A 27,150-nucleotide genomic window follows, 5' to 3' on the forward strand; every position below is an offset into this window, starting at 1 on the left:
AATGTACGCTTCGTGACGACAACCAAAATGGAATCACATCACGGGCCAGTCCTCATATAGCTGCTTTGACTTTTCAAAAGGCCAGATTGAAAAGACGGAAGGAGACTGACTACCCAGCATTCCCTGCAGCCACCTCGGCGTGAGAAAGTTATGGAAATGAGAAAGCAAGAATTTTAATTGGTGAGCCTGTTCATCCGCAGATAAGAGGGCAGCTCCAGGCCTCTGAGCCATCTTTGGGGCGGGGTCCCACCTTCCAAGAGGGAATATGTTAGCCTCTATTGGAACACCGAGCTGACACAAACAATGATTTTATGTATGAGATTAGGTCCTCTTCCATAAAACTGTCTTCAAGGTTAACAGGCTCCTCTGGAGCCGAAGCAAAAGCTTGACTGACAGACAAGACAGATGGATGCAGAGCTCCCTGGGGGTGAATGGTATCTGACCCTTCCCCTTGTTTGAAATCCTTTCCTTTATTGTCTCTATTTAAGTTTTACATTGCGAAACTGAAGGGAAATGGTTAGTAAGATGAATTATAATAACACAGGCAGCAATAAAAGGTAACATATGAGGAGCAATTGCACTGAGCCTGGAGGTGAAGGCCTGAAATCCCAACTACTTGGGAGGCTGAGACTCGAGGATCAAAAGTTTGAGGTCTCTCTGGGTTAAACAGTGAATTCCAGACAAGTGAGACTAGTCTCAAAAAAAAAAAAAAAAAAAAAAAAAAAAAAAAAAGAAAAGAAAAGAAAGGTTTGGGATGAAGCTCCATGGTGGGACCCTTGCCTAGCTTCTGTGAGACACACACTCACACATACACACACACTCACGCACACACACACTCACACACATTTATACACCCACACACACAAGGACACACACTGTCACACACACTCACACTCATACACATACTCATACACACTCACACACTCACACACAACACTCACATATACACACACTTACACACACGCATACACTCACATACTCACACACACACTCACACTCGCACACACTCACACAACACTCACATATATACACTTACACACACTCACGCATACGCTCTCTCACACACACACACACACGCACACACAGCCCATCAAGTGTTAAGGGAAAACTCGTCTTCAGTCAAACCAGACCGTCTAGAAGAGAACACCAAATTGGACAGATGACTGAAGCAAAAATTCAAACATTCAAAAATTCTCCTTGGGAGAAGCGTCTGAAGACATGGAAAGCAAGTGGGCACATCTGGCAGAGGCTTGCTCAGAGTGGCTTCAAGTGCCCCTGCCCTTAGGTTTCAGCTGCCACTGAGTATCAGGGTATACCAGAGCATTCTTCTGTGTCCTCCACCTCCAGCCTTAAAATGCAGACAAAACCAAGCAAAACTCAAGCAATCGTCAGCTGGCCCCATCCTGGACAGAATCTCCAGCCAACCCTGTGGTGACTTGGTCACCTCTCACCCATGGCCTCATCAGAAAGTCAGAATGGATCGATGGAGGAGGGTTGTTCAAAGTCAAAATGCATTGTGGGGCAATCTTTTTATACACTGTCTCTGTTTTATCTCATCTGTCTAAGGCACCTTCTGATTGGTTTAATAAAGAGCTGGATGGCCAGTAGCTCGCCAGGAGAGGTTAGGTGGGACTTCCGGGAGAGAGAGGAACTCTGGGGAAGATTCTGAGAGGTGGGGATTCACCAGCCAGATGCTGAGGAAGTCAGATGTAGGGTGTTGAGGAGCCAAACGGCAGAGCTCATATTAACATAAACGGTTCATTTACGTTTTAAGAGCTAGTTGGGACCAAGCTCTCATGATTGACAGTTTAAAGCCAATGCCTGGAGATACTCACCTCGTGTGGGTCCCCTGTGGTCCAATTCCACACAGGTCAAGTTCCTTAGAGTCTCCTTCCCTCTGAAGCAGATGATCAGCTTAGGACGTCTCAGTGAAGCAGGATGCGGAGGTCTCTCTTTTGAGCCCCAGCTCTCTCTAAGTTGGAAGGTGACAAAATGACATGTCAGGATTCAAACCTACAGACCCCCAGTGTCCTCATGACTGACAGTAAGGCTGGAGAAACTGTGGACCCAAAGCACAAGTTTTGGAAATTTATGCAAATATGTCTATTTACATAACAGATTATGAAAACATTTTTAAAAACAAACTGTGGTAATTACATCACAGACCTGGAGACTCCACAAAGTTGTTATGTTCTAGAAAGTCAACTCCTGGTTTTGCCAGTGTGAGTCCTTAAAAAAAAAAAAAAAAAACTGTCTTCCAATGAAGTCATGAAAGACTGAGTGAGATGAGACCACAGGAAAAATAAGGTCAGTGAACCCTCCCTTCTAAATCCACTGTTCCACGCGACTTACGGGTGGGAAAATTGTACCTGGTGTCAGAGGGACAGAAAACCGAATCCAGTCCCAACTTAACTCCTCACGGAGGGAAAACAGCAGAGCCTGGCTTCCCTGTGGGATGGAAAGTGGGATGATTCCCTTTTAGAAGGAGGAAGAAAAAAAAAAGCAAGCCTGTTTTTCATCGAGGAAGCACATTCATTCGAATAAAATAATCCCTTGAAGTCAAGCAAAGGTTTGTTGATGGCGATTTTTTAAACATGTCTTTCAACTTGTTAAGTCAGAGGTCCTGGTGGTTCTCTGCAAAGTGTGCTATGCGGTTTTTAATTTCTTACCCATAATTCTCAACACTTTAATCCTTCAGTATCTGTTAGGAGTTTTCGCCCTCCAGGAAGCATCCTGTTTGTTATAGCCAGTTGTCACGAGCACTTAAAGGTCTCAAAAGACGTTGCTAAGAAATTGCCGGTGGAAATAAGCCAGGGTGGGGAATTAGCTCAGCAGACAGAGTGATTGTTTCAAACATGTGAGGACCTGAGTTCAATCCCCAGCACCCGTATACGTGCTGAGTGGGCGTGGCAGCCATACTGTAATTCTGAAGCTTAAAGGACACACATAGGGGGTCCCTAGAACGGGTTGGCTAGCTAGACTAGTCACACCGATGAGCTCTGTGTTCAGATGAAAGGCTTAATGAATAAGATCAACAGTGGTTAAGGGAGATTCTCAATATTCACATGAGGCCTCCATATACACACAGGGTTACTCTTGCAAACTCGAAAGCGTGTGTTCAACACACATGCACAGAAGGAAGGATGGATGATAGGATCTGGGTGAAAGATTCTGGGGCTACCCCATGAACACTTTACTGACCAAGCTTCCTTTCCAAGTGCTTGCACACACTATAACTTACTGGCCCGTGCAGAAGGTGTGGGAAGACACACTGACTCTCAGAATGTAAGTGCAATGAGGTTTGGGCCCTTATGTGACCAACATTGCCTAACATCTCTCTCCCCTGCTTCTGTCTCTGAACTTCCTTACACCAAGTGCCCTGGACACTGGACTCTGCCTGCCCTCGCTATTGCAACCTGCTCTCCTCCACTTCCCATCAGTCTGCTGGGCCCAATCCCCCCAGCTTCCCAGCCTCTGCCCCCTTTTCTGTTACTTCTGGCTCCTGCCTCCAGCCTGTGCCGGCCTCTCCCAGCCCTGTGATTTGAAGCCACCGTTCCATGGGTCAGGCCCAGCAATGTTATGGTTCTGCATATGTCTGAAGAGAAACTATGAATGCTGGGCTTTCCACACGTGTAGACTTTTCTAGAAAGAGAAATACAGAAGCATAAGCGATGACTATAGCTGCTGGGTGACCGAAATAAAGCGGTTTCTAGTCCTCCTCACTAACGACCTATCCTCACCTCTCGTTTGAAATGGCCATTCTGTCCTTCCCTGGTGTTTTCTTTGGTTTGTGAAAATATCCTGGCAGTGTACCGTGTGGACTCCGGAGCTCGGCTGGCCTGATTCAAGCTCTGCCGTCCCCTCAGATGGAGTTTGTGATGGCCAGGGTTAACTGTCACCTTGGCATGGTGGGGGGGGTCCTTGATTGCATTAATTGTGGTGGGGTAACCATCTCGTAGACATGACTGGAGGGCACCGAGTGCAGACAGCAAGCTGGGCACACCCGCATTTCCCTCTACCTGCCACTGTGGCACACCCATCCATCTTGGTGATGGATGGACTATGAGTCAGAATAGACCCTTTCTCCTTGGAGTGGCTTTTGTCAAGTGTACCCTACCACACCAAAGGGAAATGAAACTAAAATACAGTTAGAGTTAAAAATGACCAACATGTTACTTGATAGAGGATTTTCTTTTTCAATTCTGGGGACCCACAACTAAACCACACCTTTAGCTCCAAGTGTAGGGTTTTAGTCTCTACTTTTCTTACCATGGAGAATCTAGCTACCCTACCCAGAGAGAGGCATGTGGGAGACAATGCTGAGACCCAGCTGTCCCAGAGGGATGAAGGCCGGAAGGTACAAAGTGTCGCACTCCAGAACCCCATGACAGACACACACAGAAGCAGACTTCTTTAGAAATGGATCCACAAGAATGAGGTTGGCCTGTGAACTGGGTGACCATCAAGGCCCATCCAACTCTGAGATTCTATGAATATAAATTGTGTTCTAGAAAGAAATTAATGTGTCAAGTTAAATTTGTACCCATTTATATAGAGACACCAGACTTGACAGAAGTTCTAGTTGGTTTACTGACTTGTTTAAAAAAAAAAAAAAAAAAAAAAAAAAAGACCAGGTCTCGCAGGGACAGGGGTTGGACGGCTCCGTGGAAAAAGTTATCTGCCTCGGCGAGCTGAGGGAGGAATGTAGAAGCTCCGGGAGCTCCTCACCCACCACACTGGCCTCTCCTCATCAAAGTCTGATGTTGGCTGCGAGGTTTATGAAGCATTCCCGCTCTCCAGAAGCTTGATAATGCTTTCTGCGGGCTGCAGACTCCTGGTAGAGGCATTTCAGGGGAGGGGAGGGTTCCAAAAGCCCTCAGAACAGTGTTGTCCTAGTCATACAGCTATGAAATGAAGTCTGAGGAAGGGGTGGCCAAGTAAATTTTCATTCAGCTACCTGCAGCTAAACTGACCAAGTTTCTTAGTAAAGTTCAAAGATGCTTTTAAAAAGAAAAAGGAAATGTTGATTTGTGTGTGTGGTGGTTTGGGTTGGATGTCTCTTAGTCCTGGGCATTTGGCTATTTTATTCTCAGTTGGTGGCGCTGTTTGGGTAGGATTAGGAGGTGTGTCTTTCTGAAGGTATGTTAACTAGGGGAAGGCTTTGAGGTTTTTGTTTAGGTTTTCTAGACAAGGTTTCTCTGTGTAGCCCTGGCTGTCCTGTAACTCACTCTGTAGACCAGGCTGGCCTGGAACTCAGAGAGCCACCTGCCTCTGCTGGGATTAAAGATGTGTGCCACCGCCCCAAAGAGGTTTAAAATGCCATGAGCTTTTGTTTCCTGCTTTTGGTTTGAGATGTGAGCTCTGCACCATGCCTGTCTCTGTGCTTCCCGTTAAGACTGTGATGGGTCCTTATCCCTCGGGGACCATCAGCCCAAAGAAAATTTCCCTTCAGTAAGCTGCCTTGGTCATGGTATATAATCATAGAAATAGAGAAGTGTATCGAACAAGGTGTGTGTGTGTGTGTGTGTGTGTGTGTGTGTGTGTGTGTGTTTGTACTTGTGTTTTCTGTGTGCACACGAGTGAGCATATAGGCCTGTATTGCTGCTGCTATGATAAAATTCCACAAGCGAGGCTGCTTGCAAAAGGAGAGGTTTATTTGGGACTTGAGGTTCCAGACTGACGGACGAAAGCCAGTGTGGGAAAACCAGTGTGGGGAAGATGGTAACAGCGGGCAGGCTGGGAGCGCACGTCCCGATCTGCAAACAGGAAGCAGAGAGCCAATCTGAAGTAGCATCAGGCTTGTCAAACCTCAGACACACACTTCCTCCAGCGAGGCCACACCCCAAAACTAAAGGTGATGAGCAGCTGAGGAGAATCGCCCGTGGTGGTTTGGATGGGATATGTCCCCCTAAGTCTCAGGCATCTGAAGACTTTGTCCCCAGTTGGTTGCTGTTGGGGTGGGAGGTATGGCCTTGTTTGTACCAGATCCATAATTACACAAGGAAAATTCATCCATGGAACCACATTCCTCGCCCCTGGATACCCGGTTACAGATACTTTCTTGTATTGTTTGGGGTGTGTTCAGGCTGGATCTCTTGGGGGGTACTTTTGCATATTAGTAGTCACAGCCACCTGCGTAGATTCCAACAAACACCTTGCAATCAGCATTTCCCAGATGCTTTCCCGTCCTGAGTGGCCGTCCATGAGTAGAGCTCTCTCCCCTCCCCCAGCTGGTAGATGTGGAAGCTGTCACATGAGACACTATTTAAAGGCCTTCGGCTCTGATGAACTTAAAAGTCTGCCGTGTCCTAGCGTTCTGTGGATGCAGAATGTGGATGTCTCCCAGGCAGGGGGAAGACCCTGCAGGTTGGGAAAAAGCACGGTGCTCTAGGCCTGAACAGAGAGCAGGTGTAAACCGGAGGCCTCGGTCTGTGAAACAGCTAGAGCGATAGGGCTCCCATCTTTCATATCCTGGGTCTTAAGGTGTCCAAGGTGTCCTCGAAGGGGGTTGAGATAGAGGGCACAGGGGCCGTGGAACAATTGAAACCTTTGGTCCCCACTGGGAAATGAACTGGAGAGTCTCTTGACTGAGACCCATGTTGTCACAGCCATTCAACCCAGCATGGTTTGCACCAGGCAACCTAAAAGCAGTGCTCTCCAGAGGGTGGTCTGCCTCAGTCCCTTAGAAGGACATGTGAGGTGACAGGCAGCAAACAGAAGCATTTCAGGACAGGAGCTAGGGGCAGGCTGGCAGGGCGGGGGAATGCCCAGGGGCCCAGCTCTTTCCAAGCTCTTCATTGGGGAAGATTGTTTGACCTCTCCATTTCCTCATCCCCCAAAAGCGCTAGCACAGAACCTCTGTTCTCTTCCCTCAAGTGCTGGGGCACACAAGCAGAGTCCTTGTAGAGCCACGGGCATTGAGAAGAAGACCCAGCTGTTGTTTCAAAGCATTCTCTTTTTAAGGTGGGCATCTCTCTCAGATGCTGTATTTCCAGTCCCAGTGCTAAAGTAAGCCTGGGGAGTATAAAATCAATTGCTCTGGGTTATCAAAGGAAGCAGGGTACCACAGAGATGACGCACCCTGAAGGCTACATGAACTGACTGTTCTGTGAAGGGCAACAGCCCTCCTTCTTGTTAGAACTGGACACCGGACAGCGGCCCTCTCCAGGATGATCCCCGAGTAATGAATTCAGAAGTAATTAACACCTCCCACTGTGGCTTTTCCTATTGTCTCCAGCTTTTTGCTGTCTAACGACTGCATGTCTAGGACTCCTATTTTTAACGAGCGTTTACAACCTGACAGATGACAGCGCTTAGGTTATAATTGTTTGTTAAAAATAGGACTCTCAACAGGTAGCTGTTAAGAGGAGAAGGGAGGCTGACTTATTAGGGAAGGTCGCCTGACAAGCGGTGATTAACACAACGTGGCTGGAAAATGGCGTTGCAGGGAGGAACAGAAAATACCAGGCCAACAGTGCTCTCAATCAAGAGACCCGAAGGCTGTGAGTTATGCAACAGGCAGACATGGCCGTGGTAGTGCCAAGCCTCTGCTTCACGCTGCCTTCACCCTGTGCTCACACTGCGTGACCTTCCTGGAAGTGGGTGAGTTCGCCCTGCTATTCCTGGCAGCAGGCCCCTGTTCTCAGGCTCTTGAGTCCTACCAGTCCCAACTCTGAGTAAGAAACTCCAAGTCTGCCTGATGCCAGAACACATGCTCTCAGTGGTGAGGGGAGGGTCCTGCGTGAATTGAGAAAGTGAGGTCAGCAACCCCAGTCATCAGCCAATTACCTATCCGGTGTGTGGGGGGAGTTGATTTAGCGCCAATTAACATGCAATGTGTTTCTCTTGCCTGTTAATTAATGTTTGAGTTGAATATGAAGAGGGGATCTCTCTCTTAAATGAATGTCTTTAGAGGCTAAAGAGACACCATCAGGTTGGGATACAGAGCCACAGGAACACTGTAGAGAGACTATCCCCTCCCTGTCACTCTTCCGAGACTTACTTCATGATGCTGGTGTTTTCCACCTGGAGTTCTCACTCTTAGCTACCCTCACCTTTGGGCCAACAAGAGCTCTGACTTCAGCTGCACCCTGACCCACATAGCTACTTCCCTAGCTGTTTAGTGGGTTTCTCTCATAGCAAGTGCACCACAGACCCCGGGGGCCACGCTTCTGACTCTGCTCGCGGGGGATTTTCTTCCGGTGGATTCTGCTTTCTGTCCTGTCTCGCTTATTTAATTTACCTGTCTTACATCCACTTATTTATTTCTGTGTATGCAGGAGGCACACTCACCCACTGGGCCATCTCTCCGGCTCCGTCTTTGTCCGTTCCTTCTTCTCCAGGCCCGTCCTCCCTCATGTTGTGGGGTGCGTGTGATGTGCCCAAAGCTGAATTGCTTTTCCCTCGCCCCCAGGCTTCCAGGGTCTCCCCTTCCTCACAGAATGACCAAGTCCAATGTCTTGATCAGATGCACAGGTCCACCTCTCTGGAACTCTACCCGCTGCCTCTTTAGAGCCTGGAACCCTTATATGAAGCTATGCAAATTTTCTTGGTGTCTTTCCATCTGTGAGACTTGTTCCTGTGTCAAGAACATCCTTTCCTCTTGGCAAAAAGCACCCAGCACCCAAGGTTCATCTCCCTGGGGTGCCATGGATAATGGTTCCCTAACCATCCTAACTAGTTCTGTCTTGGTCTCCCTGGGGTTCCTGAGTAAACTGTGTGTTTCATGCAATCAAGTTGGAATCTTACACTGGTCACTTTCCCCTCCAGGCCCCAGTGTCCCTGCGGTGTCCCTGACTTTCCCTTATCCAGTGTAGCACTTGGCATTTGGTTAGAGCTTAATGACTTTTCTTGATAGGAAGACATCCGTTAGGTGAAAGTCGTTGGTACTTGACGCCACACAGACAGTGAAAAGTAAGAGAAGGCCTAAGCTGGGGTAGAGCTCAACTGTCACCCTTTCTGCATTCAACACTGAGGACAGCAGATATGAAGTTACCCAAGCCCCCATTTACTGGAGGCAAAAGATGCTGGGAGCCACTCCTTACCAGCGACTCTTTGGTCCCTGAGTTAGGACAATTCTAACCTGAGAACTGTCCGAACAGGAATTACAGCTTTCTTCCCACTGATGTAGCCTGCCATTCATTCAAGGTCAGACAAATGCTAAATAGTGAAACTGAAACGAAAGTTTGACCTCTGGACAGAGAAGGGATCCGACAGGGCGTGGTACGCCTCACCCAGGCGGCACCCGGGGGTGTTGGAAATCACAGAGGCAGGAGACAGCAGCCAAGTGTGAGGACGTGGCCCAATCACGCTCAGATCAGCAAGTGGTCCTGGAACCCTGTCCATGGGTCACGTCTGAGCGGCCTCTCCCTTCAGATCCCGAATTTGTCCTCTGGGGTCACACTCGGGACTTCAGCATCCTGGGAGCCCCGGCCCTCACTACCTTGGAAGGTAAGTGAGACATGGAGATAAGTGGGGTAAAATAAACTCCCTTCAGAATGGAAAAGAGACTTGGAGACCCCTACTGTATTAGTCTCTGATCTAGCTGCATTAGTCTCTAGCTGCATTAGTCTGCCATCTGGAAGAAGGGAAGCCTGTGGGAGGTGCTGGTCCCAGATCTGGCTGGAGGCCACTAATAGGGACATGGCGACCTTCTGCCCTGTTTTGCTTCTGTTTTAGCAGGGATCCCCATTCCTGAGACTGGATGAACTCCCTCAGGCCATTCATCTCTGTGAGCTCTGAGCTCTTTACCACACAGCAGAACTCAGGAACTGAATGGAGACCTCCTGTGTTAGCCACACTGTCAGGAGCCCGTCCTTCTGCAGAAGGGGGACGCTGAAGGACATACCTTCCGCCCAGCGACTTACCCGAGACGACAGGCGAACAGCTTGCTATGTACACAGCAGTTTACTGGTCCAGACTTGCTTCCAGGACTCGACTCTACACTGTCTACCAACCCTACAGTGTTAGGTTACAAAGGCCGCCTGATATCATCCGTTCTGCTGTAAACGGCCTTCCTGGCATCATGTGCCCACGCTGGAGACTTCTCTGCATGCTGTGATTTGGCTTTGCAGGTCCCATGTCTTAGGGAGCTGTGCCCTGTGTTTTCGGTCTTGCTTTCCTGCTGCGGAAGCAGGCCCCCAGGAGACTGTCACATACTCAGCAGACTGACAGGACCATACTGGAATCCACATGTCTGCTCTCCAAGATTGCCTTAGTACAGAAGCAGTAACTTCCTTGTCTGCAACCGGAGAGGATTACATCGGTTCATTACATCCTAAGATTGATTCCACCTTGGTCAATCTCCGCTAAAAACAAACTCCAGCTGGGTGTGGTAGCACACTCCTGTAATTTCAGCCCTTGGAAGGATTAGAGTTCAGGGCTGAGACTCAGCTACACAACCAGTTAGCATGTTGGCAACCAGTCTAGATTGCCTGGGACCCTATCTCATAAGAGCGACAAATAAGACAAAACAAATAAATAACAATAAAAAACAACTTAACCATTGCTCCAGCTACCCTTTTCCTTCCCGTCTCTCTCTTTTGTTAAAAAAATTCTAAGATTTGTTTATCTAAATAAAATGCAAGCACAGGAAAGGGCTCTATCTGATCTCTCTCTCTCTCTCTCTCTCTCCCTCTCTCTCTCTCTCTCTGTGTGTGTGTGTGTGTGTGTGTGTGTGTGTGTGTGGTACACAGGCAACGAGACTGGCTATTTTAACCACATGTTAATGTGCACAGCTTGAGGATAGCACACTCAAAGCTCATGCTGTTGCCACTATATTTTATTGTATTTATTTATTTTATCAACTGATTCCACTATATTTTCATCATCACCCCCCACCCAAATAAACTCCATGCCCGTTAAGCAACCGCTCACCATCTCTCTCCTCCCAGCTCCTGGAAACTGCTCCATGATTTGCCCATCCTCAGTATTTTATGCAGCTCAGGATGATGTCTTGGTCGGTGAGGGATTGCACATATGACAGAGGTTCCATAAGATTTCATTGCCCAGCAAGCAGCTCGTAGCCATCTGAGGACATGCGGTCATGGTGTTCACACAGGCACGATACATTCCAATCATTTATGACTGTTTTGTAGAAATGAACCAATAGTGTGTGGGTTCTGTGGGGGGTGTGGTGCCTCTTTGGCTTAATAGACTGATATGGAGTGTCTTCCTGTATCAATTCCACATTCAGTTTTTATTTATTTAGGACCAGTGGGATCCAGGGGTCTCCGTGCGTGCAAGTCCAGCTTTTCACGTGGGGGCTGGGGTTCTGAACTCGGGTCCTCATGCTTGTGAAGCAAGCCCTTCACCCACTGGCCCATCGCTCCAGCTCCCATGATCTGTTCCATGCTGGATGGCAAATGCAATACCTTGTTGGCTCTCTCCTGCTGTCAGGAAGGAGTGGTCCTCAGAGATCACCTGACCTAGGAGGAGCTGTCCATCACTGCCCCTGTCCCTTGGAGGAAGCTCCCAGAACATGGGTAAGGGAGACAGAAGGGTGTGGGAGGAGCCGGGCATTGGGATTCTGTTGGATGAGTCTGGCCAGCTGCTGGATGAAGTCTCTGGTGGGGTTGCCTCTTGTGGCAGTCACAGCAGCAGCCACATCCTCTGTTTCTCCAGAGGATGAGAGGCTGCTGGATGCAGTCACTGCTCACTTAACTTCTCAGGGCAACAAAAGTCCCCAGGGTCCTGTGTGGGAATAGCTCCTTCCCAGGGCGCAGCTGGTGGTGAAGTCTGTCTTTTTGACGCCTGGACCAGAAGCGATGTTCTCATACAGGAGCTGCTATACACTCAGCGTTCTCTCCCATCAGATTTCTCAAAACAAAGAGAAAAAATTCTGGGCCTAAAACTGTCCAATCCAAATCATGATTTGAAGAGACGGACTAATGTAAATCTTCACACACACACACACACACACACACACACACACACACACACTGACAGCTCAATGCTTAATTAAACATTTTACTTCATCATTTCTTTCCCAGTTAGTGTTAAATTGAAACTGACCCTTTGATGGAGTTGCTGGTTGTGTCTTTTCCTTAGGGTTTCTTCCCCCGCCCTGCCCCCATGTTTTTGCCTGATAAAGGACATGCAAACACAGAAAGAAAGACTCAGAAAATGTGCCATGGTTTTCCTTTCTCCGAACTTTAAGATGAAGATAAAGGGTCACCGTGAGTTCGGGAATATTTATTTTATGGATATTGCATTGGAAGTCTTTAGTTGAGGTAAATGCCACAGAAACTACTGAGGCACGTGACCAGAGCCAGTTTGAGGCAGCTTGAGACCAAGGCACTCTCTGTCCTGGCTGTGAGGGTTTTAACATTTGCTTCTTCTCCTTCTTTTTTTTTTTCAAATGTGGTTAACATCTGAGGTAGGAAGTGGGGGCTGGGGCTTGAAAGACACTGACTATTTCACATGGAAATGTGTGTGCATCTTTCTGGAGTGGAGATTACTGTGTGTGTGTGTGTGTGTGTGTGCGCACGCGCGTGTGGAAATGTGTGTGCATCTTTCTGGAGTGGAGATTACTGTGTGTGTGTGTGTGCACGCGCACGTGCATGCGCATCTGTGTAGCTCAGAAGTAAACAACAGGTACCTTCCTCAACCCCTCTCCATATTTATTTATAGGTAGGGTCTCACTCACTTTGTAGCTCCCTGTAGACCAGGTCAGTCAGCCTTAAGGTCACAGAGATCCCCCTGCCTCTGCCCTCTGAGTACTGGATTTAAAGGTGTGCACCACCTCACCCGGCCTCTGGTGAGGCAGGGTCTCACAGAACCTGGGGCTCACAGATGGCCTACACTGGTTGGCCATCACAGGACTATCCTGTCTCTACTTCCCCGTGATAGGTTACAGACACACGCCACCACCTCCTACTTGTATCAAACTGATCCTCAGGCTGTGCTGCAAGCTCTTTGCCATACCTATCGCTGAAGCCTCTCTGACAAAGGGTTTTAAAGGTGTCTTCCATCTGTAATTCTAAGGAACTGACCTTGTCAAGGACATTGCCTTGCTGAGAGGTTGGTGCAGGTAAGTAGGAGACTGGCTACACCGACTTCTGCTGTTTCCCCCAAAGGGTTCTCTCTTCTCATGGCTCTAATGCCTCTTGCTACTAATGTCTGCTCTAGGATTCCGGCTTAGTTATTTTTAAATCTATTTTGTTTGGGCAAGGGATATAGCTCACTGGGAGAGCATTTGCCTAACATACTAGATTAAAAACCAGCAACACACACACACACCCTCCAAATCTCTGTTTAAACAACTTGTTGTTGTCTCATTGTGCTTACTGAGTAATATTATGGGTGGATGAACTGACAGACCATATGTGATAGGTTTGAGACGCCCTGTTGCCTCCTCGTGAGCAGGCGACGGTCCACAAAGGAACCTGTTAGCACATAGGACTACAACCTCACATGACAAATCCCCAGATCCAGAAAGCTCTGGAGATAGTTTTCCATAACTCACTTGGCAGTTAATGTGACCTTGCTTGAACTCATTTGGCAGCAAAATCTGACTTGAACTGGCATGAGGCTATTTATAGTCCTTATTTATCTTCTTGGCATGAATAATCATACATTTCACAGTAGAGACACTAATATTTGATTATAGGATCCTGACCTGGACCTTACTTAGTGTAGCATGTAATGTCTTTTATTACCATTTATCTTCCTAAAATTAAAAACAATCTGAATCAAAAAACATATATGGCCCCTCAGGGCTTTGGATGAGTTTGTGGCCCTATTTTATGTATTTTATCTAAAAAGGCAGACAGACAGACACAGGTGTGTGTATGTACATAAGCATCTATAAATATGTACAAGTCTACGTTTCATATTTTCAGGATATGAGTTTGGTGTGTGTTTGGGCCCTTTTAAAAAGGGACAAAAATCTTTATCTTTTAAGATTGAGATGGCAGCCACTTCTGATTTTCAATAAATAAACCTTTAGAGTACTTGTTCTCTTTGTCACTGCTAATGCTCCAGAAGTACAAGCTGGCGAAACAAAAGGCTGTCTGTGAGCTCAGGGAGGAGGCCAGACAAGTAAGAAGGCCCAGATGTTCCAGTAGAGGAAGAAGTTCCAGATGACCGATTTCAGGACATGCCACTATAATTAGTAATAACATACTGTATGTGTCAAAGTTGCTATAATGTTAGGTTTTAAATGTTTACATCTCAAATAGAGGGTGGAGTTAAGAGCTCTCGTAAAGGACTCAAGTTCAGTCCCATATCAGGCAGCACACAGTTTCTATAGCTCCAGCTCCAGGATCTGATACCCTCTTCTGCACTCCATGATACCCCTCTCTCTCTCTTTCTCTCTCTCTCTCTCTCTCTCACACACACACACACACACACACACACACTCACACATGCAAAATTCACACACACATTCACATACATATACATAAATAAAAATAATGAGAACAAATTTTTTTTAAAGGACATGTGCCTGGCAGTGATGGTGGCTCACACCTTCAATCCCAGCACTCAGGAGGCAGAGGCAGGCAGATCTCTGTGAGTTCAAGGCCAGCCTGGTCTACACAGAGAGTTCCAGGACAGCCAGGAATACAAACAAAACAACAGTTATGTGTGGAGATGGATATGTTATTTAGCTTGATTAAAATCAGTATCACACACACACACACATCTTACATTGTACCCGTGAATATATAAAACTATTATGTCAGTTAAACAATAAAACGGTAAATACAGTGTACATACTAGAAATGAAGTAAGAGCAACGGAAGAGAGCACTTGCCTGATAGACATTTAAGATCACTGGTCTAAAGGTTAGACAGTCACTCAATAGCTGCTGCTCTTGCAGAGGACCCAGGTTCAATTCCCAGCATCCACACAGTGGCTCACAATCATCTGTAACTCCAGCTCCAGGGGCTCTGACACCCTCTAATCTCATGTACATGGCACACTTACACATGTAAGCAAAACCCACAAACACATTTAAAGATAAATAGACTATAAGGCCAGCACACACAACTAGAAGAATAAATGAGGAAATATTGTAAGTTGATCTGTGATACAGTAAAATGGCAATATAATAATATACTGGTTGGAAACAAAAAAAAAAATCCAACTTAGTATCTTATTCTACACATTTCAGACTTTGTTCTATGGCTGTACCCAGTTCCTCGGTGCCATAATAAAATTCACCATTTTTCTTCCCTGAGCCAATGTGGTTCTCCTCATGGACATCTGGCCCCTGGTGGCTGCAGCCTGCATGGCCCGGCAAAGCATGACATTTTCAGGTGCTGACCTGCTGTAAGCTGCTCCAGACTCTGCGAATGGTGAGCATAAACTTCCAAACTCATCCCATAGGCAAATTAGAGAAATAAAGATCTTACTGTGGGCTAGACAGGTAGGTATCGTGTTTGGGGAAAGGCCGCCAGCGTTTCTGGTGGCGAAATGAACAAAACAGCTGGTACCCAGAGTGTGCAAAGAGAACCCGGGGCTTTTCTGCAGGAAATGTGGCCAGGAGGCTGTGAAACCCCTCGCCTCTCTTCCCGAGGTGTCCACTAACACAGAAATAATGGAAGAGAGCAGAGGGGGGAGGTTCTTGTAAAGAGACAACCAGGTCAACAAGATATAGCTGTGCCCTGCAGAGGCATCTGAGACTCCACCAAGAATGTTTCCGTTGGGGAGTGAGGTATGACGTGGGTACCATTGCCAGAAGGGACTCCACAAGCTCTGTCAGGGGAGAAAGCAGTATGGGCTTAAAGGCAGGGGGCTCCCCGAATCCCAGGAAGCCTGCTCCCTCAGGCTTGCTGAGAGCCTTGTCGTGGTAGTTATCTTCCCTGGGCGTGGAAAGAGACTAGACTGAAGTGGTCTTCTGATTCTCTATGTCTGTCTCAGGAAGGGATGCAGAGAAACGTGCTCATATCAAGTCGGTCTAAGTGGTTCATAAATGTCCCATGGCCATGCTTGGCTTTTCCTGTCCTCGCCTACCTGCCCAGTCTGGAGCACGACACCCAATACCTTGCAAACAAGAATTCTGGAAACACCATGTTGTTTGAGCAACGGTGTGACCCAGCTAGCCAAATGACCAAGCCAGCTTACCATAGATACCTGCAGAGCTATCCTGCTAATGGCACTGTTTCCAAAGGCAAGTTGTAGAATCAGCCTGGTGTCAATAGATGGATGAATGAACAAAGACACGCACAAACATACATATATACATGCACACACACATATATGCACAATAAAGTTTTATGCAACCACAAAAAGCAAAGTTATATTACTTTGCAGGAAAACTGACAGAACCAGGCAAAAGTCAGCCAGACTCACAAAGGTAAGTACCACATATTTTCAATCACGTGGAATTAATAAATAGACATTAAAATGGAAAGTTGGGCTAGTAAAGCTAGAAAGATTGGAAAGAGGGAGACGAGGTGTGGGAGAGGGTGACTGGGAGGTAAATCCCATCCATATGTTTGTATGAAAATGCCACATTGAAACTATTTACCCATTAGTATACACTAATGGAAAAGGAAAAAAAAAGGTATTGTTTTGATGGGGGGTGTCCTTCTGTATATATGTTTCTCTTATTGGTTGATGAATAAAACAGTTTGGCCAATAGAGGCGAGAAGGTAGGCGGGGCTAGGACACGAGGAGAATTCTGGGAGAGGTAGGCAGACAGAGGCGCCATGTAGAGATCAGGAAGATAGGATGTCAGGTGTTTACTGGTAAGATTAGGCCATGCAGAAATACATGTTAGTAGTTATGGGTTAATAACTAAGGCAGAACTAGATATTAAGATGCCAACAGTTTAATAATTAATACAGCATCCCTGTGTTTATTTGGGGTTAAAGTGGCAACGGGACATGGCGGAACAAGAGCCGCCAGCAGCATTGTTTAAAATGAATGTGCATTGCTAAGAACAAACAGACATATAACATACGAGGACAAATGTTCACAGATAAACTCTCCCTGCAGCAGCTGAGGATTCCATGTAAGATCTCTCTCTCTGTTCCAAAGAGACACACAAACACCCGGCTGTGATGTATGGTATATGATATATAAAGATATATGCAATTTATTTTTAGTAGATATTTTGCTATTTCTTGTGGTAAAGGCATGCAGAGGCAAAATTTAAAACAGAAACTTGTACATCTCCCAGACAGGATCTGTGTTGGGCTTTCTGAATTCATGAGCCTCACATCCACAGGGCGTGACCTTCAGGTGAATACTGCTGCTCCGCCTTAAGCAGAGTCCTGCTCAGTAAGGCAGCATTTCTCTGAGTTAGCTCTGAAATTCAAACATAAAGATAAAAAGGCCAGGCTAATTAAGAGCATGCATACATACATACATACATATATGCACACATACATATGAAATAACCACTTGTTTTTTTTTAATTTTGCACAGTGAGATTACTGAATAGATTCAGTTATTTTTAAAGTTTAAGGAAGATGTAGCCACCTGTCATGCCGACGATGGCTAATCTTCCTATAACCCTGCATTAATCCTGACGTTGCTGGTCGTAAATTGCTATGGTCAGGAAGGCGGCATCCGTAAACATTGTCTCCGCTGTCTCGAGACTCCAGGTGTCCAGGTACACCTTCAGTTTCTGCACCCACAAGAACTACCTACCTGCAGTCAGCTATTTCCTGTCAGAATACTCACCCTAAGTACCCACAATGCTTTGCGTTTGTTCATAGTTTTCTTTCCCCCTGTGACTTCCCAGGGAATGGCCCTTCAGGCTGAGCCAACTCCCTCAAGTTTATGTCACTGTCATCCCCTCCCCTCTGTCCTCTCCTCTGCCAAAGAGCACTTGGGGAGTGGCTATTGCAGCCAATTGAGATGGCTTCTACGTGTCAGACACACACCAGATTCCCAGGATTAGCGCACGCGCGCACATGCTCACACACATATGGGATATATCATCGATAATGCTTCTACACATCATTTACATGGCAGGGCACACATTTCATCTGTTTACTTTTTCCTCCCTACGAAAAGAAGCTTCTAGTAAATAAATGTGAAATCAAACACAGCTTGTATTGTGTTTCTATTGGACAGAGCTGGTTTAGTCTTCCCTTCTAGCCCATATGTCTGGTACGCAACTACACCTGCCTCATTATCACATTTCCTAGGGGGGAATGTGTAATCTCCTCCAAGTGTGAATGCCTTGAGGGCAGACTTAGAGAGGCCAGTGTACACAGTATCCTCAATTAGGAGTCAGTAGCTGGATATGTGAGTGACCACAGAGAGGTCACAGGATGCCGGCAGCCCGTGTGTTGCCTGAGAATATCTGCTGTGAAGGCAGCTCACACAGGCCCTTCAGGTGTATTAGCACCTGAGGACGATCTGAGGAAAGATGGGCATCTGTGTTCTTTGGGGGAGAGAAGGCTGTGTTGCCAGCCAGCTCTGTCCTGTCCTTGCAGGATGCTTTCGCAAAGATCATAATTTTGCATATTACATCTTTCCCCTTGTGCAATTTTTTTTCCTTTTGATCTTCAGAGCTTTGTGGCTCTGGAGACCTGACTCAAAACAAAACAAAAACTAACAAAGTTCCAGGAACGCACGGTGACATGATGCTGGCTAACATTTTGCAACAGGCCGTGTTCTTCTCTTCTTCAGGTAGGAGAGATTTCTGGGACAAGAGACGATTTGTCGTAAACAACAGAAAAGAAGGCAAAAGTGTGTCATTGCTGAGAAGAGCAAATGGGGTACTGAGAGCATAGAAAACCTGGGAAGGAACCATGCCTCTCACCAAGCCTGACAGCCCCGCGTTCCATCTCTGGGATCCACAAGATGGAGGGCAAGAAGTGACTCCTGGAGGCTGACCTGTGACCTCTGCATGGTGTGTCAAAGTACTCCCCCCCCCCCCCAGTACATAAATGCGAAAAAAAAAAAAAAAACAATCATTTAAAAGAGAAAAAAAGAAATGGTTCCTTGGAAGACATCTAAAATACCTTTGACACGCTTTGCAGAGATGTAATTAATATGTGTCAGGAAAGCTGACGAAGGGTCCCTACCTCACTGGAAAGCTGGGCCACCAGTTTCAGAGGCCACTGGGACCAACCAGGGGTCAAAACTCTACAAAGAGTTTGAGTTTACTGTAAGGAAACGTCTGCGGGGACGACGAAGGCTCAATAGTGACAGTGATGGGCCAGCAATTTAATACTCAAGTGGTTTCAATCCCACTCTCGGGGCTTTGCATTGACCGGGGGAGAATCCGGCATGGGCTTCGGGGAATCAGCAGCCAGCCATCTCAAGATTTCTCCCATGCCAAGTCTAGAATCTTTCTAAGTGGCTCAGGTGTTCTTGGGGATACCTATAGGGGGAGCATCGTCTCAGGATTGATCACAGAATCGTTTAAGTGCAATCATGCTTCGTGGAAGAACAATTTCCTGAAAAAAAAAAAATGCTACCTAGAATGGCTTTGAAAAACTCTTCATGATGCAGAAAATGCAGGCGCTGCATCTATTCATGTTCGCTGTTTCTAAATGGATTTTCTACAAGGGTCTCAAAATTGCAGCTAAGTTCATGGAGTTAAAATGACAGATATTAGAAGTTGGTAAAGTTCCTGTAGATTTCATGCTGTTTATTAAATTGGGAGCAAAAAAATCCCAATATCCCACAAGCTTCAAATCTGAAAGAGAGAGAGAGAGAGAGAGAGAGAGAGAGAGAGAGAGAGAAAGCGAACTCCTGTGGCTCTCCACACTTTTCATCTCCAAATTGCTATTCCGAGGAAAAGAACAAACTAGATAGTTAGTATTAGCTTTTGCAACTCAACAGTACATTGTAATGTTGAGGGACTTTCCAAGTTGACTTACTCTCCTCCAAGTGCCTGTGGTTTCAGAATCATTAAACTGCATTTGCACAGTGAGGAGCAAACAGGTTTTCTAATCCGATGCTTGGGAAGCAGATTATTTTATTCAGTTGTGGTTTCTTTGGAATTTTAAGTGCAATTTTAAAAAGGAAGGACTATTTGTTTGGATGCATGGGATATTATATATATATATACTTTTTTTTTGCTATTCTTAGCTGTTCTTTTCACTTAATAATAATAGTTTTTTAAAAAGGCCCATGGGTTTTAGTGAGTGGAGTTGCTAGAAAGGGGAAAGGAAAAGGGGAAGGCGGTCAAAGAGGAAGCAGGGGTCCACAGGGAAGCATGCTGACTGTCCCAAGGCCACTGGGCACAGGAGCTACAGTTAGAGAAGGAGCCAGGGAGGCCCACGTGGGCCATCTGGATGGGCAGGGTTTCTGCTCTTCCAAAGGTACCCAGGTTCCCAATCATCACATTTAGTAAAACAACAGCAACAACAACTTTAATTCAGATCATAGAGTTGCATGCAGAACAACAAATGACTGCAACAGACTGTGGGGTAAAATGGTTAAGACATAATGGTGCATGCCAGAAACACAGAGGCTGGGAGGGAGCAGAGCTAAGCCCTGAATGCGGACCCACAGGAAGGCTTGGTGAGAAAGGAGAGACAGAGAGAGAGAGAGAGAGAGAGAGAGAGAGAGAGAGAGAGAGAGAGAGAGAGAGGAGAGGCTTTCCCCTTCATTCTGAGCAGTACTAAAGTCTTGGGAGAACACTGAAACATGATGGGTAAGCTCGTCATAGGAATATCATGTCAGAAATAGAAAGAAGGTGATGTCACTAGCTACTCTTAATGAACAGCTATGAGCAAGGTTGTGTGTTGAAGGAGGGGCGGGGATTTATGCACAAAGAAATGCAGAAAATCAAAGTTTTAGGAAGCTGTTTGTGAGAAATGAAGAGAACTACACGCTCTAGATATTTCTGGCCCATTCGAGAAGAAAGTAAGGACTCAGAGGCTAGCAGGTATGAAGGTTCAAGGACAAGAACAGGCTCTGTGTATACAATGCAGGCCATATGTGCCCGGTGTCTGAGTGAAGGTGACATTTAACGGTAGCAACTTCCTGGGGTCTCTAGCATGCCTGCAAAGACTCCGCTTACATGCCTGCAAAGACCCTGTTCTCACAATCAGCTCATCATGGACCTCTCAAAGCTGCTGGCTCTTGTAGCCTTTCCTTACAGCAACTGTATTTGGAAGCCTCTTAAATGCCCTAGAACCAAATCTGACTGACTGGGAGACTCCCTCTTCCCACTAAAAGGTAAATGGACCATTGATGCAATAAATTAATCTACCAAGTATTTATAATAATGATAATGCCCAAGGATTACATTTGGGGGCTGGCGGACTCTAAGTGGAAGTGGTCTGTTGGAACTTGCCTTAAAATCACCACCACAGAGCAATGCTGCTCGGGATATAGAGGTTCAAAAATTAGGAGATTCAGAAGCAATATCCCAGATTGGAATTCAGAAATACATGGAGAGTGTGAATGACAGGGAAGAAGGAGAAATTAATTTAATTCCATTTGCTGATGTGGCTACAGGGAACTATTTTTAGGTATAATCCAAACACTGCATATCTTCTCCATTTTGATTAGTAGAAAGTTGGCAGGGAGCCAAAAGAATTAGTGTTTCTCAGCACGCCGAGCCAGAAACGTACAAATAAAGCTACATTATCTGTGCCAATGCATTTAATTTGAGCTGCTCCGAACTTTTATTTTTCCCCCAAGAACACAAGGTCCAGCTTTGTTAGAGACATGCAGAAGAAGTCTTTAATAAGTAGCAGCAGAAGTTCTAGACTAACATTCACCTAGAACATTCCCAAGAAGCTGTTGCCACCAACCTAACCCTCAAGGTTCCTCGCAACCTAGGGCCCAGAACCTCTGCCTGGAAGTTCTACATAATGCCAGAGGAAGTCTGCAATTCTACACAATGTGACATTAAAATAAGTTGGGGAAATATGCTTCACAAGGAAAGGTTTCCCAATAGGCACTTAGAAGTTATTAATAATTCCAGTTCCAAGGAAAAGCATAGAACAGAAAAATAAACCCAACAGGCCAAGCTCAGCAGTGGCAAATTCATGAAGGCCAATCTGACACACCATCCCAGTGTAGGCTGCTGTACTCGGGGAGGATCCTGGAAAATTCTGATTAGTCCGTAACTCCAAAGCTGGGCAGTGCTCATTCACCATGTAGCAAACCACCAAAGCTTGACTGCATCTCAGTCCACTTCCGTGATATTAAGGTGGACGCCCTTGGCGATTTGCTGTGCACAGATGTGAGGTTGGAGGCAGCTTCCTGCAAACACATTACCCTTCTCTTCTGCACCATTTCAGCAGCTCCCACACAGGACTGGCTACCATACCTTTCAAGATTGTCAGACCAGCTTCCCCCATTCCTGCTGCACACGGCTATCTTCCTAAACAACCCAATGTAGTTTTCATGCATTTTTCAGAATCATAGACACAGTCTGCCTGAATCTCTGTAGCCCCTGGTTGGAGAACATGGAAGATCACACACACACACACACACACACACACACACACACACACACATTTCCCTATTTCCTACATGTACATGTAAACAGGTCCCTCGTCACACAGAACTCATCTGGTTCACTACAGAGACCGGGCACATCTACCAGGTACTTAAACTACACTGTTTGCTCGTGGAGTCGAGAGAGCATTCACAACTTTCAGACCTGGGGTTGTGCAGGCCTGCACCCATATCTGGAGTGGGAGAACCTTTCGTGTAGCCCGCAAGGCATCAGCCAGGCCCTTCAGAGGAAACGAAAGGCACTGACTCTGACATTATGAACAGATAAAGCCCTCCACCCACGCAAACGCATGCTTTGGGGGCGGTGGGGAGCAGATGCAGGGCCGACTAGAATCAACTACAGTTCCTAGGGAACACAGGGTGCTGTTTTACCCTGTCGGATTTACATTACATTTCCCAAAGTAAGTTGAAGTGTCATCTTTTTCAAACGTTTACTACCGTGTGGTTTCCTTCTCATCCCTCCCTCTCCTTCCCATTTTCTCCCTTCATTTCTCACTGCCTTGCTTTGTCTGGAGAAAACGGGGCGAGGTTTTGATGAGCCTTTGTAGGCTGGCATGGCTTCTGCTCACGCAGCCTTCCTTCCGCAGGAGTCTAAAAGGCCAGCACCATTAACCTCACCAGACCACTGTCCCCTAAGCTTTCAGACCAGACGTGACGGTATGAGAGAGGGGACGAGGCCCTGCCTTCGCCTTCCCCAAGTTGTGTGTTCTTAACTTCTTAAGAGAGGACCCTGAGCTGAAACCTTGAGCTTCTCATTCCGGTTACATTACTGTCCAGTCGTGAAATAAAAAAAGCCTGTTTAAACACATTAAATAAACAGATTTGGGGAACGGACAATTAATCTCGGGATGGAATTTTACTATATACTCCTTGAGAACTAATTTTAATGAAAAATTCTCAATTCGTTGGGTGCTATAACTCTGTTAGAAAGTTAAGGGAAAGTTAGGAAGTTGAGTTTGCTTTTCCTGCCCACCCAGAACTTCTGTTGAAAAGGAACTAGGTACTTACACAAGAGAGATAATATTTACTTCAGAAGCCCTTTTACACATCTTTGCTTAACCATTATTGCCCCCCCGCCCCCCCACACACACTCTAAGCAGCCACTGGAGAAATCTGAACCGGGTGTGATTGTCAGTGGGAAAACTCACCAAATTTCAAGCGGGCCACATCATGCTGTGTGTGGGTCACTCCTGCCTGCCTGCGCTTCTGTGAGCAGCTGCTGCCGAGTTACCTGGCCCCAACGCTCTCTCTGTCTCTCTCTTCCAGAAAATACACAATCCCTTCTCCAGTCAAGGGCAGCAGATGGCATGTTGACGGCGCCTGAGTTGTCTGGACTACCTTGAACTTGACTGTGAAAATTTAGGGCAAATCTGTAGTTCTCGGTAGGTGGACGCCTCATTTGGTCTAGAGGCATTTTGCTGTGTGATCGAGTCACCAAGAGACTCGACTATTAAAGGGGCTGCCATCTGCAGTCAGCACTGACCCCTTACAGACACACAGTACATAACCTGGATTGGCTGCACTGGTGTTTTATTGCACATGGATCAATTCTTCACACAGTAGCTAGCTGCACCAGAGTATAAATATTTGGTCACACACACAGGAGGAAATAGTATATACACACGAATGCTAAATTTTACCAGCAGATTCATGTGGGCACTTGGACATTAAAAAATAATAATAAAAATATGTAAGATAATATTTATACTATGAATATAGTTACAGTACCATGATAAGAGTATAAAAAGTAATTTCCCAATAAAGCATCAACTCAATAACATAATAGACAAGAGAAATTGAGTTTGAATTTTATTTTAGCTTTTTAAGATCTGCCCACCTCCCCATCCCATTAAAAATATTAAATTTCTGTGCAAGTTAACATCTTCTATGTACTTTACAATGCCTAACACTGTGCAAAATGGCGTTTTCAACCACTGTTTTTTTTTTTCTTAACATCTTTGTTTTTAGCCACATGTGCAATAATCTCAACTGCTTCCTTTTTTTTTTTTTTTTTTTTTTTTTCCCTGTTCTATCTTCAGTTGACAGAGTCACATGTCACAGAGAGAGACTCAGCGCCTGGTCCTTCCAACTAATATTGATACATAAATAAGCTGTTTAATATAAACAAGTCTTTCTATCTTGCTGTGCAATATGCACAGAGTGAGGTAGAAAACCCTCAGCAGGACCACCGAGGCGCGCAGGGGACAAGGTTTGCCCTCCAGAAGAAAGCCAGGTGAACAGCATTCCACGGATAGCTTTAGCCTTTCTCGAAACCAGATTTGTGTGTTTCGGATCCATCTTTCTTTCTTTCCCCTTTGCTTTAAGAACCGGAGACACCAGTACTCCAGAATCAATATGCAATTTCTTTAGAAAATACTTCCTGACTAATTCCCAAAAACTGGAGCTGACAGCGTCGGTTCCTGGGTGTGGAACCTGGAGGCCGGGTGGCAGAACCCACTTTCCCCCTTCCTCTCCCCATCTAGTTTCCACTCGGGTCCTTGCAGAAAATGACAAAACCCACCTGGAAAAACGAAACAAAACAAAAGCTAAAGGTGCATCACAAGCACACACAAAAGGCAGGGCCGCAGAGAGAAAGGAACCCAAGACAAATCAGGAAGCCACACTCTCCCAACTCCTCCCAAACTTTCCTTTTTGTGCTATGGTCGGTCCGGGTCTTGGCTGTACTTCTCGGATGTTTCGGATAGATCAGTGGGCTTCGAGTTCACCTGCTTTCGGTCTTGAGTAAACAGAGGTCTCCTCACTCCTCTGGGGAGCGGCTCAGGGGCGCCCGGCAAGCTCTCTTCCTCTAGGGACGCAGAGCCTGTGTCCAGGCCGGGACTGTGGGGACCGGCGTCCGTGCGCCCGGAGAGGAGAGCCTGGCTCTCTACACCTTGGATTCCGAGGAGAAGTCCCGGCGCCCAGGCTCGTCCAGGCTCGAATCGCTGTCCACAGTCGTCGCCCCGCCGTTGCAGCCAGCCCAGGGCTCCAGCAGGCGCGCGGGTGCTGTGACCCCTGCATCGTCGTCGTCGTCATCCGAGGGAGCTCCGGGGGACGGCGGCGGCCCAGCTGCTGCCAGGCAGCCCGAGGCGCGCGGCCGGTCCCCGTGGGATGCGCGGCGTCTGCGGGCGGCCCGGCGCGCGCAGCAGAGCAGGCGCTGGAAGGCCTTGCGGAAGTCGGGACTGCGGCAGTAGATGATGGGGTTGAAGGCCGAGTTGGCGTAGCCCAGCCAGTTAAAGAAGACGAAGAGGCGATCGGGCACCAGGTCCCGGTGGAAGGCCTTCACCACGTTGGCCAGGAAGAAGGGCAGCCAGCAGAGCGTGAACACACCCATGATGATGCCCAGCGTCTTGAGCGCCTTCTGCTCGCGCAGGGCCACGAGGCGCGACGGCCGCCGTTTGCTGGAGCGCCCGTTGGCCATCGAGTCTGCGGGCCGCGGTGGCCCTGGCGACGGCGAGGGCGCGGGTGAGGGCGGCCGAGTCGGGCCTCCGAGGAAGCGGCGCTCGCAACTGTCGATCTTCTTCACCTGCTTCTGGGCCTCGCGGAACACCCGCAGGTACACGAAGGCCATGATGCACAGGGGCACGTAGAAGGAGACGACGGACGAGGCGATGGCGTAGGCCCGGTTGGTGACGAAATCGCAGCATTTGGGGTCGTTGTAGCAGCGGCGCGCCTCGTCGCTCTCGGCCCGCCACCAGTGCATAAGGATGGGCAGGAAGGACACCAGAGCCGAGATGGCCCACACCGTGCACACGAGGGCCCGCGCTCGCGCGCGCGTCAGCAGGCTCTGGTAGCGGAAGGGCGACGTGATGGCGAGGTAGCGGTCCAGAGCGATGACACACAGGGTCTCGATGCTGGCCGTCACACACAGCACATCCACCGAAGTCCAGAGCTCGCAGAAGAAGGAGCCGTACTCCCAGCGGCCCCACACCACGATGGTGGCCCCAAAAGGCACCACCAGCAGCCCCATGACCAGGTCGGCGCTGGCCAGGGACATGATGAAAAGGTTGGTGAGCGTCTGCAGCCGCGGGGTCTTGGCGATGGCCACGATCACCAGCACGTTGCCCACCACGATGAGCAACACGATGAGCGCCAGCAGGAGGCCCATGCCCGCAGTCCACTGCTGCGACAGCGGCGCCGAGCCCTCGCTGGCGGGGGGCAGCAGCGAGGCGGGCGGCGACGCGAGCACCAGCAGGCGCGCCGCGGTGGCCGCGCCGTCGGGCAGCGGCGCGGCCGACGACAGGTTGCAGGGTTCGGAGGCGCCCAGGGCGAGCGCCCCCGCGCCCATGCCGAGCTGCGGAGGCCGGGGGCGGGGGGTGTGGCGGGGCTGGGCCGCGGCCGGGCAATGCCCCAGGAGCCGGGGCTGCGGGGCCCGCGCGGGGAGGTCGCGGCCAGGTCAGGGCAGCCGCGGCTCGGGGCCGGAGGCATGGACTCCGAGCTCCTTCTCCGCCGGAGCCGAGCGCTGTCGCCGCCGCCGCCGCCGCCGCTGCCGCTGCTGGGAGAGCCGCCGGGACCTCAGCATGTTTCTGAGCGCGCCGGGCCGACAGCTCCGGCACCCAACACCCACCCCACCCCGCTGCCACCCCCCTAGCCAGCCCCCGGGGCCGCGCGTCAAGCTCCCGCAGCCAATCGCCGCCAAGGCACGCCCCCGACAACGGTGCCCCCACCCCCAACACCCGGCACCCCCTCCTACCCGCGATTGAGCGCCACCAAGGATTCCGGGCCGACTGCGGAGCCAGCACCTCCCCGGCACCCACCGGCCGC

At 48.0% G+C, this 27,150-nt stretch overlaps 2 protein-coding genes across 2 annotated transcripts in view; one reads left to right on the top strand and one right to left on the bottom strand.

The window, feature by feature from the left end:
• Dclre1a (DNA cross-link repair 1A) overlaps positions 1-27,150 on the top strand; it is a 422,254-nt gene that overhangs the window by 218,407 nt on the left and 176,697 nt on the right. The gene's annotated exons all lie outside the window — the stretch shown is intronic.
• Positions 24,186-26,800, bottom strand: Adrb1 (adrenoceptor beta 1). The gene has a single exon (XM_051199738.1). It carries the CDS (start codon positions 26,672-26,674, stop codon positions 25,274-25,276), a length of 1,401 nt encoding a protein of 466 aa, XP_051055695.1. The 5' UTR covers positions 26,675-26,800; the 3' UTR covers positions 24,186-25,273.

The sequence above is a fragment of the Phodopus roborovskii genome, unplaced genomic scaffold (assembly GCF_943737965.1).
Source record: "Phodopus roborovskii unplaced genomic scaffold, PHOROB, whole genome shotgun sequence".
NCBI lineage: Eukaryota > Metazoa > Chordata > Mammalia > Rodentia > Cricetidae > Phodopus > Phodopus roborovskii.